We start from the raw sequence: 11,231 nt of genomic DNA on the forward strand, positions 1-11,231 counted from the left end.
ATCTGGAATCAGGGCACAATCCTGGATGAAAATTAGGTTATTTTGTAGCAAACAAAACTGTTTGAGAACATACCAATTTGTAAGTGCCTAAGAATTTTTTGACTTTGAAAGCTAATCTAATTCTATCCCAACTATACAGTTGGTCCAATAAAAGATATCGCCCTAAGAAATCTTTGCCTCTAAACTAATCCATAAAATATTTAAGATCTCTAGGTTTCAGAAAAATGCATGATCATGAAAGCAATGGACTGGTATCACTGATTACAATCAATCACAACATGAACATAATACAATGGCACAGCTCTGTCAGTGTAATGAATACACCTTTTCAGGAAGTAATCAGGTCTTCTAAAATTACAAAAATTTACAGGATTCATAAGCATTTCATGGATTCCAGGAAGCACATAAATATCTGAAACATGCCCTATCCCACATGCGTGCATACATGAATAACAGTAAATCAAATTCTTTCATATTTCTGGAAGGAAAAACTAATATTTTTTGTATTAGATCAGCTCATACATTTGAGTATTCCATTTTGGGTTTTTTTTTTATAATTCTACTTATTTCACTTTTAGTGCAAAAAAAATAAACTTTTGCATTTTGGCCCAGTTCTGTATGGTGCCTAGGCACCTGTGTAGGTAGCTAACCCCCAATGAAGCTCCCTGAATTGTTCAGTTGCTGAACAAATTTCTATTAGTTAAACCAAAGAACTGCATTATCTGCCAGTAAACATTGGTTGTCTTCTCAGTCAAGTGAAGGGTAGGCCCCATGGATCTTATATCTATTTATAAGAAAGCTGGTCAAGCCCTTTTTTCCTTTAGGGAGTTGGATGAACTTCTCAACTCTCCCCAGAATGGGAAATAGTTCACTAACAGGGATACATTGGCATGGTCACGCCTCTCCTTTTGGACCACACCGTGGGAGCACCAGCCAGCAACTTTTTTTAAGTCCGTGAATTAAGTATTCTTACCGGATTCTCTGTACCTGCTTCCCCCTGTGCTCAGCAGCACATGCCCTCCCTTCCCATCCCCACCCTTTTTCTGCCTGCTGCTGCCTCCAGGTCAGCTGGGAGAAGAGAGTGCTCTAGAGCTGCTTCTGCTCTGCTCTGGCTGTCAGCACCAGGAGCCAGGATCAACCCAGGACAGTGACAGGGGTGGCAGCAAGCAGGTTCTCCTCCCTGCTTGACTCCCCCAGATGTCAGCCTGGGAACTGGCTCAGGGAAATGGAACCCACCTCCTGCTGCTGCTGATATCCTTGGCTGAGCCTGGTTCCCTGTGCATCCCAACTACAGTGGTCTAGGAGCAGCTCTGGAGTCCTTTCCACCCCCAGATTAGCCAAGGATAGGGGGGAAAGTGGTGGGCAGAGAAGTGGGGGAATGGGAGGGGAGGGGATGTGCTGCTGAGCGTGGAGGGGAAGGAGGCGGTGTCGAGTAGGGAGGGAATGGATTCTGAGCTGATACAAGGACTTAAAGGAATCTGCCTATGTCCACTGACATTTTATTACAGGTTCAGGGATAGCTGGTAGGATCGTTAAATTCAGTTATTATTTTGCCACGATAGCAACATTTCCCCCCCAAAATGTCAATGACTGAAGGTAAACTCAACAGAGGGTGTCTATACATGCAATTAATACTCTGGAGTATTTGCTTCTGGGCGCACCATTTGAACTTATCTCTAGGAACAAAATATTCCAGATTAATTAGCTCTGGAGTTTATTCAAGTGTAGCACATGAGCCTCAGTGGGATCAGCCTAGGTTGGCAGGGGACCCAGGGGATCAACCTGCTAGCACAGAGCTGCTGTGATTGGACACCATGTGCTGCAGAGGGGCTGGCTGGGGCACAGGGGTGCTAGCCGGCAGGCAGCCCCTACATTGAAGCATCCTCATACCCCAGCTAGCCATTCCACAGCAAGTGTAGCCCCAAGGCTGTGGGGCTTTATGTGCTGCAGAGGGGCTGGCTAAGGCCTTGCTCTGATGGGACTCCATGTGCTGTGGAATGGCTGGCTGGGGCATGAGGGTGTTCAGCACATGGGCAGCCTGCTGGCTAGCCCCCCACACTGAAGCACCCTTGTGCCGCAGCCATCCCCATCACCATCTACATGTGCCCCCAGATAGTCCTGTCAGATACAAGTTCTATCGGATGGCACAATAAATTAGTCTACACTGGCTTAATTGCCATGCATATATAAATAGTGACACTGTATGGTACAGTAAATTAAGACTACCATGCAATAAAGCATACATGTAGATTCATCCAGAGAGGATTTTTTAGTGCTGTTTTCTTTAATGTTTAATTTTTAATAGCTATTTCCCTGTGTATTTCTAACATAGCATAAACTCCTGAGTTTCTTATTTCAACTAAAGTAATCATCCTTTTCCTTTACCTGAAGGCGCAGTCAGCATATTGAGTAGAGTATTACTGTAACTGAGAAATATATTTATGTTTTTTCTCTTGCATATATTTATATTTTTACAAACCTTATATAATGACTAGTTTTGAAGGCAGTAGTATTGATCTATACTTGTTGCAGTTAGAGTGCTAGAGTGGAGTGCAAATGACCAGGCCGTAGTCCATGCTCTGTCTGGACGGGGGTGGAGGTGGAGGGTGGGGAAGGTAGTGGCATTGAATTCATAAAAGCGTGAACAAGAATAGTTCTTTTTGTGAAAAACTATTAACTGAGGAACTATAAATGCAGCATGGGCTGTGTATTTGCTTACTCTTCTTGCTGCCCCTGAGGTCTCTGGGATTTGCAGTCCAGAATCAGAGCAGCAGGACTGTGCAGGGTTGCTCGTCACTTCCTCTTCCTGGTGTCTCTGGAATTTATAGTCCAGTCACAGCCAGCATTAAACCGGCAGGGCAGCTCTGTACTCAGGAGAAGGTGAGTTTAACCCCCCTTCCTGGCCCCAGACTCCAGCCAGGGTTTACCTGGTGGGGCAGTGAGCCGGCCAGTGAGCCAGCACTTACTGCTCCAGCTAGGGAGCAGAGGGCTGGGGCCAGCCTGGCTCTCTGGAGTAGACAGCACAGCACAGCACAGCTCAGCTCAGCTCAGCTCAGCTCAGGTCTACAAACATGCTGGGACAGAAGTTTCATAAACCAGTTTTTTCCAAATCAGTTAAGTCTGATACTACTTTCGACCAGGTTTATCTTAAATGAGTTTCAGCCTTTTTGTGCACTGAACTTCTGTTCTGTAACGGATTTAAAACAGCTTCTGATCACTTATACCAGTTCCTGTGTAACTTCTGTCCCTATCCCTCATGAACTACCAACATATCATTTGTGATTTTGTTTTCCGCTATCAAAAGGAGTAGGACTTTTCATATACTAAGAGTTTGCATCTGCTTGTGAATTATATTTCAAAGTAGGTTTAGAAAATAAGCATTGGTGGAGTGAATGAATATTCAGTTTCAGCCTTCTTGGGTGTTTTTAATTTTATTAGCTGTCCTTCAGGGATTATCTTTTCTATGCAAAGACCCTTGCATGACAGTCCTCTTCACTGCTTCTGTCCTTGTATTAAATGGTTTGGCCTGAAACCTGACACAGTGAAAAGTGGCCTAATTACAGTGTTAACTCAGTCTGTCTCTTTCCCCCATCTTTTTGTATTTTCATTTTCTGTTTGTTATTTTGATAATCTACAGAAGTGCTGAGATTTTCATGTTTCATGAAAGGTATTTGGAGGATTACTAATACATTTTTTTGACAGTGTATGATTATTGCTGTTGTTATATTGGCATTATATATGAATGAGAATATAGTTGGAAGCAATATTTATTCTCTCCCACACGTGCACCAGGGTTCAACATTCAGCAGTGCTAGCATAGAGGCAATGTTGACACCAGCTCCCCGTAAGCCTTTGCAGGGCATCTGTAGGTCGTAGCCCCATAAGAGAATTTAGGTCTTGTGTTCTGAGATTCATGCTTTTTATTTTGTCCCCTAAATTAAATAATTATGATTATAACAGCAAAAGCACATTGTATGTATGTTTAGATATTTCTCCATGTCACTTGTCTAAAGCGCGCACTACTTCCTACTCTTCTCAAGAAATTTCTGTATTTAAATGCTGTACTAGCTAATCAAAGATATTTCCTCATTCACTGCCTTTCACTGTCATTGCATGTTTATTACTTGATTATTTATCCCAGTTGCTGTTCAGTGTATTCTAGCAGTTGCTGATACGAAAATCTTGAGGTGAAGGAGAGGAAATAGGGAATGCATGTTTATGTAAAACTTGGATGGCATTTCTTATTGTTTGCCAAAGTAGCTGTATATGTATTGTCAAAAATTCACTTTAATATGAAAAGTTTTACCAAAATAGCTTTATTCATGTAAAAACTGATCTTACTTCTGTTTTTCTAAAGAGTGCTGCAAAAATGAGCACATGGTAATAATAATAGCACAAAACATGTTCACCACAAAAAAATGGATAGCTTGTAAAAGCAGTCACACTACTTCTTTGTATCTCTGTAGCAGACACTTTCTGTAGGAGCCTTTTCTTTTTCATAAACACCAAGACTTTAGAGTAATACCTGCACCAGCATACATTTGCTTCTGGCAATTAGAAATAGGTAGAAATTTTTTTTTCACTTGTCCAAGGTTGTAGCCAAAGTGAATAGGGTACCCTTATCTCCTATTCAGCCTTCTATTTGTTTAGAGCAGCCAGTTGTTAGTGACAGCAGCTCCAGGTGAAAATAGATGAGTGAGGGAACAGATAGCATGGAATACAAAATATTTCACCTGCCTTTAGAGAAGACCGATTGTTGTCAGCAAAGCTATGGTTATATCTTACAATTAACTATTCTTGAGCATGAATTCGTGCTGATTCCTTTAATACGTAGGATCTTTCCTCCTTTCACAAAAAGGGTCACATTTTTTATGTTGCAAAGTAGTGTAATGAGCTGGAATACCAAATGTCATTCATGAATTAGTGTTCTGTGTAACAGACTATCAGGAGGGGTGTGTGGGGGCGTGTGTGTGTAACCATACATAAAGATGGGGGTGCTCTATCCAAAAATTTCAGTTGGTCTTCAACACAGCCCATTATGTTTGTAAAACAGAAGTCACAAACTCTTTCACAGAGGGATAAAAATAGATTGCTTTAGATTTTGTTTTGTTTAATAATTATAGATTTATGTAAGATAATGATCTTAATATAATATATAATTGGCAATAGTGTTTTTGAAAGCCTGGAATATCAAGTGCTGAAAGAATCTAGAGGTTTAAATAGAAAAAAAATGCTTGTGCCTATTTGTATAATTAGACTTAAACACAGTTCTTAAAATCTTTTAACAAAATATATTTATATTAGAGAGAGAATAAGTCCTAGTGCAGCCAGAAAGTTGCTGAACACATTTAATACACATGATGTTCTTTAATAGAATGGTTCCATAACTGGTCTTCAGTATTGTACTGACAGTATAATTGATGTTTCTTGTTTTATTATACTACAGGATATTATTTGTGAAAGATATAAAACTACACACAATAGGTTTAACAACTGCTAACACAAGGGCAGGTCATCTGTAGAAAAATGGTTCTTATTCCAGTGTTCTGGGGAAAAATATTTTATTGGATCGAGTCAGAATTAGCAGTAGGGTTTGTATTGTAAAATGAAGTTTTCTTTTCTGATTTTGACTAAACTCGTTTTTGAAATGAGCAATAGCAGAAATTATGCCCTGAGCTTTATGAAAAAATGTACACTGTGTTCTATTTATAGGTATAGTATTATGCAGAAGGCTTAATCTTCCAATATAAATTTGTTATAATATAGATTTATAGATTTCAGTATCTTATTGTGTAGCAATGTTTCTTAAAACTGCTTTTACTGCCTTTTGAGGTTATAACTTAGCATGTTGTTGATTGAATGGTCTGAGTGAAATATCCCTTTAGGTCTATGTCTACTGGCTGAAATGTGTCTTAAGGGAAATGTACTCTTGCATAAACTAAGCAGCTATTTTTTTCTTGCTGTAGGATAAGAAATGGGTTCTCAATCATGAAGATGTCACACTGGGAGAATTGCTTGGCAAAGTAAGTGATCAACTGAGCTTAATAAAAAAAAAAAAAAATCTGAGCATATGAGTTCAGACTATGTATAAATTGTGAAGTCACCCTGCATGGCTAGGCTGGCATGAGTCACTGACATGGGTGGGGATGAATGAACCCCCCTGGCCTAGTCTCAACCTCCAAGCTGGGACCTTCCCAGGTGGGGGAGCTGGGCCCTGGGTGGATTTCCTTCCTCCCTGCCCAGCCAGGCCAACTCCATAGAAAGAAGGATAGGACGCCACTGTCTGGCACAAGCCCCTGGTGCTGCCTAGCTCATGTTGCCAGTTGCTGCTGGGCTCTGATGGGGCATGCCAGGTGGCTCAGGGGGGCTTGCACTGAGTGGCAGGGTCTGATCTTTGCCTCTGTGGAGAAATCCCCCCCCTGCCACGTAGCACGAGCCCCTCGGGCTGCCCAGTGTGTCCCATTAGAGCCTGGCAGCTGTCAAGTCATGCTGGATGGCTCAGGGAGCTTGTGCCAGGTGGCATGGCCCGATCCTGCCCTCTGCAGATTGCTTCTGTCCCAGGCACCTGGCTTGTACTGGCATGGGGGACGGTTTCAGTCCCCCCTACCTGCTGCACATCAGTGACTCCTGGCTCTTGGGGGGAGGGAAATGCCCCCCACAGCGGGGAATATCAGAGCTGGGAGGATTCTGAGCTGGATAGGTGAACCCCCAGAGGTGGTGCTGGGCTCGGTCTGGCCAGGAGAGGGAAGTCCTTTCCCCCTTCCCACCCCCAGCTGGTCAGTGACTCATGCCAGCCTATCAGGAGGTGGGGGGGGGGCAACCCTCACAGATTGGAGCTGGGTTTTGGGGTTTATTCACCCGTGTCCCCCTCTCCCCTGCCCTGCAGAGCTGATAGGTGAAGGCAGGGCCAGGCTGGGGAGCAAAGGCATTGCTGCTTTAACTCTGTGACAGCTGTGGGGTGGGGCTGGCCAGGCTCAGCTGAAGCAGACAGCAGAGCTGAAGCTAGGCCACCTGCCCTGTGAGGGGAGTTGACCAGAGGTCCCAATGTCTCCTAGGTTGCTGGGGGACTGGGACATAACTTGAGTCAGGAGTGCATCTAGGACAGAAGTTCCATGAACTGGTTTAACCAAAATCAGTTAAGTCTGATACTACATCTGTCCAGGTTTATCTTAAACTGGGTTTGGCCATTTTGAAACTGGTTTATGTGCATTATATTTCTGGTCAATTATGGGTTTAAACTGGTTTCTCATTACTTATACTGGCTTATGTATAACTTCTGTGTCTAGCCTGAATGACTTGCTCAGTGTTAGAAAGCAAACACTAATATCCAGGTAACCTCACAATAATATACAATAATCTCACAATACTCAAAATAATACCTGAGCAGTTATACAGTGTCTTCTAATATCAGTCTTTTACAGACATGAAACTCTACAACACACCAATGAGCTAGGTAAATAATTATCTCTGTACCTTATTCTGTATTTCGAGTAACTTAGGCTGCATGCAGATAGTGCAAGCAATGGAAATGAATATTAAAAGATTCCCTAACTCTCAGACCTGTGTTTAATCCACTAGACTACACTGCCTTCAATTCTCTAAAATATGCATCAAAACCTGAAAAGTGGATTTAAAACAAAAGTGCCCAAACCAAATCAGGCAGCTGGGTTTAGTGTTTATTGCAAATATTATTTTGCTGCAAGAATTAAGTAACTTCAAAGATCCAGAGAAATAATGTCGAAGCATTCAGCTTCTTGGGATAAAATCTGTGATAGCAGAAGGAAACAAAACCACAAACTACTATTAGATGTACAGAAAATTATGTCCACTTAAGATACCATGCAGATATAATTCTGGCTTCATATTCTTTGATAGAAAAAAGCTAGATGGAAAAAGTCAATACACTGATCATATCAAATAAGTTTTTTCACCTTAAAAACAAGCAAGCACATTAACTGACTTGTGTAGAGACTAACAAAACAAATGACTGAATAATAGCAATATCAGAAAACTGAGTAAGTGTTTAGTGGCTGCATAAGAAACTGATTTTGAAAAATGAATTATGACTATTTTGTGACCTGTTTTAGACATAGAGAATATTCAGTAACTAGTCAAATTACTACTTGTGAAATAAAAGTTGTCTCAGTTGTATGTGGATGTTCTGGTTCTATATAAGAGATAGTCCAAGTCTGTCCTCATCCTGAAAAGGTGGAAGTGTTTAACAAATATTTTTGTCCCATATTTGGAATACAAGGTGATTCATTTCTGTATGTAAGAATGGTGAACTGCTTTCAAACACATTATTTATTAGAAATACATTAAATAACATCTGCCTTGGGTGAACATTTTTAAATTTGCAGTCCGCAATAACTTAAACCCGAAAGACTTACAGGATTGACTGCAAAAGTCCCTGATCTCCTGATGTACATTTTTAATCTCTTTTGAATTATGGGAGAAATTTTAGAAGACTAAGAAAATACTATGGTCTGTCAAATTTCCAAGGGGTCAACTGAGAGGGTCTGAGTAGTTAAAAGTTGGTTAGCCTGATATCAGTCCTGGGTGAAACTTAACGGAAGAGGTGATAATGGGATTCAGTCAATAAAGAAGTATGTCAGTCAACATAGCATAGTTTTATGGAAACTAGATCTTGTCAAACAAACCTTTTTTGTGAGATTATAAACTAATTTGGTAAAAGTAATTTCATAGATGCAATAAATTTAGATATTTGTAAGGAATTTTAACTTACTTGTATCCCATAACATAATTGTACAAAGCACCATACAGTATCAGTGGAGCACACATTAAATGAACTGAGAGCTGTCCAACCTCTTGAATGTGGGTATTGTATTCATTGTTTCTGGGGCCAAGTGTTTTGACACTTTTTTTCAATTATCTGGAAATAAGTACAAAATTATTGTTGATAAAATATGCATATGCCATATAGTGATACATAGTGATGAGGACAAGGCAGTTATAGAAAGGAATCTATATTCCTTGGGGGCTCACACACAAATGTATTTTAATGCAGCCAAATGCAGGGTCATGCCTCTGAAAATAATAAGCGTGGGCCAGATCTGCAGCGTGGGGATATTCTTTAAAACAGGGATACTGACAGATCTAGGGGATGGAGCAAATGGAAAATTCATCATGACTTCCTAATGTAGTGCTATAGCAGAAGAGAGCCAATTTATTCTTTGAATGCATTACCAAAGGAGAAATGAGTAGGAGTAAAGTAGATTTTTTACTTCTGTAAATGGCATTGGTGAACCTGAAATACTGCATCCTTTTCTGACTTTTTACATTTTAAGAGTGATGGAAAGTTGGCAAAGGTGCTGAGAAAGCTCCCTTTATGCCCTGCAAAATTGTGAAGACTGGAAGAATGTCTTACAAAAATACCTCAGTCTGAACCAAGAGGAGTCTTGATTATGATATATAAGTATCTTCATAAGAGAAAATAAGGGAAAAAGGACTGTTGATCAAGTAGAGAAAGGTAGGACAGGAATCAATGTTAAAGCCATACAACTTCAAATTAAATGTTAGGTATCCATGTTTACAATGAGATTGATCAACCATTGAAATACACTATAGTGGGAAGCAGTGGATCTTCTTATCTTGGAATTGTCACCTCGAGGCTGGATACAATTTTGAAAAATATTGTTTAGTCAGATACAATTTTTTGGTTTCTATGCAGGAGTAACTGGTTGAAATGTAACGGCCTATGATGAAGAGATGGTCAGACTGGGTGGTTTAATGGTTTTCTACTCTTAGTTTATGAACCAGTTGCTATAATTTACCTTGGCAAGGTACTTCAAAAGCATGCTGTGATTAGTCTAAAATTAATGAAGAGAAGCTGAAAGGTGCTGGTTGTTCAGAATTGCATGCTGTTTAGAATGTTCTGCTTAATGATGAATAGAGCAATTCAACCACCAACCCACTCATGTAGACAATACAGCTTCTGTCCCAATAGATCCAGATATATAAAGCTTACCTACAGGGTGTTTGGTAGATTGCAAATAATTGGGCAGGTGATGTCTGCCCCAGCCCCCTCCCAATAGGTAGGTGTTGCCCATCTTCAATTACCTAAGGCCCTTTTCACAAGCAGTAGCGTATAGTAAAATTAAATATTTCTCTGCCCCATTTCCTGTGTCAAGAACATGGGAGCATCAGCTGCACCTGCTCTTTGGGCATAATTTTATGGATCCGAGATGGATTTCAAAATACAAGCTACTACTTTGAGAAGGAAAAAAAAAATCTATGGCTAAAGAACCAAAAGGTTCCGTAATAATAACCTGATTAAAATATGCAATTACCAAGTATATTGTTAAGTTGTTTAGATCTACAATGTTATCCATTACCCAGATGCTTTTAAATTTAATTGCATTAACATGAATCTTGGCAATTACAGATAATTGTAAATAAGTGCAGAAGTTTCTGGTGCTCCATAAAAGTGATGATGTAAAGAGCCCACACACTGAATGTTTACCACTGTGTGGGCCTGGAAAGATGCAAAGTGAGGTGCGTTTAAGACTCTGCTAGAAGTAAAATGCCTGTTAAACTTCAGGAGAAAGCTGCTGTTCTGTCGTTCCACTTCTGCCTCTTTTGTCAAATTAGAAATTCTAGGTGGAGTTGTGGAGATAAATTTGTTGCAAAATTAAATATGAATTTCACACTTAAGAAGCATTAAAATGATTTTAAAATCAAAATATTTCTGAAAAATATGTAACTGAATATAGTCTTAGTTAGAATCTACCCTTATTTTTCATGTGGAACTAGGGTTGGTTATTTGACCAGTCAAATAAATTTTGGTGAATTAATCGGTCAAATATTGGTAAAAAATTGTAAATTGCCAGTATGTCCAAATAATGCACAGAAAAAGCATAGATTTTTTTTCATTAAGAAATGTCCAAAAACAACAAGAAATCATATTTGTGTCAAGAAAACTACAAAAATGTAGTTTTTTGTAAAATTGTTATAAAGTTTGACCAGTCAAAAAATATACATTCAATTGACCTGTCAGTTGACAATATTTGACTGATCAGTTGACCAGTTTGTTAAGCCTATGTAGAACTACCATTGACACTGTTAGAATTTCTGCATTGATATCTACAAGGAATGGTTCTGATGGGAAAAACACCTACTGTATGCATTTATACATTGCACAATAAGTTAAAGAAATGTAAGATGCCAATCACTCGGAAGTTAAGAAATTATCAAAAATAATCTGTCCAACC

General features: G+C 39.8%; 1 protein-coding gene across 1 annotated transcript in view; it reads left to right on the forward strand.

Annotated features, from left to right (window-relative positions):
• The window catches only part of FER (FER tyrosine kinase), a 437,414-nt gene that overhangs the window by 262,250 nt on the left and 163,933 nt on the right, over window positions 1-11,231 (forward strand). Inside the window, exon 14 of the mRNA XM_019517242.1 lies at window positions 5,967-6,023. Coding sequence (XP_019372787.1) covers window positions 5,967-6,023 — 57 coding nt within the window. The remainder of the gene's footprint in view (window positions 1-5,966; window positions 6,024-11,231) is intronic.

The sequence above is a fragment of the Gavialis gangeticus genome, unplaced genomic scaffold, assembly GCF_001723915.1.
Source record: "Gavialis gangeticus isolate Ggan-Ray unplaced genomic scaffold, GavGan_comp1, whole genome shotgun sequence".
In the NCBI taxonomy this organism is placed as follows: Eukaryota; Metazoa; Chordata; order Crocodylia; family Gavialidae; genus Gavialis; species Gavialis gangeticus.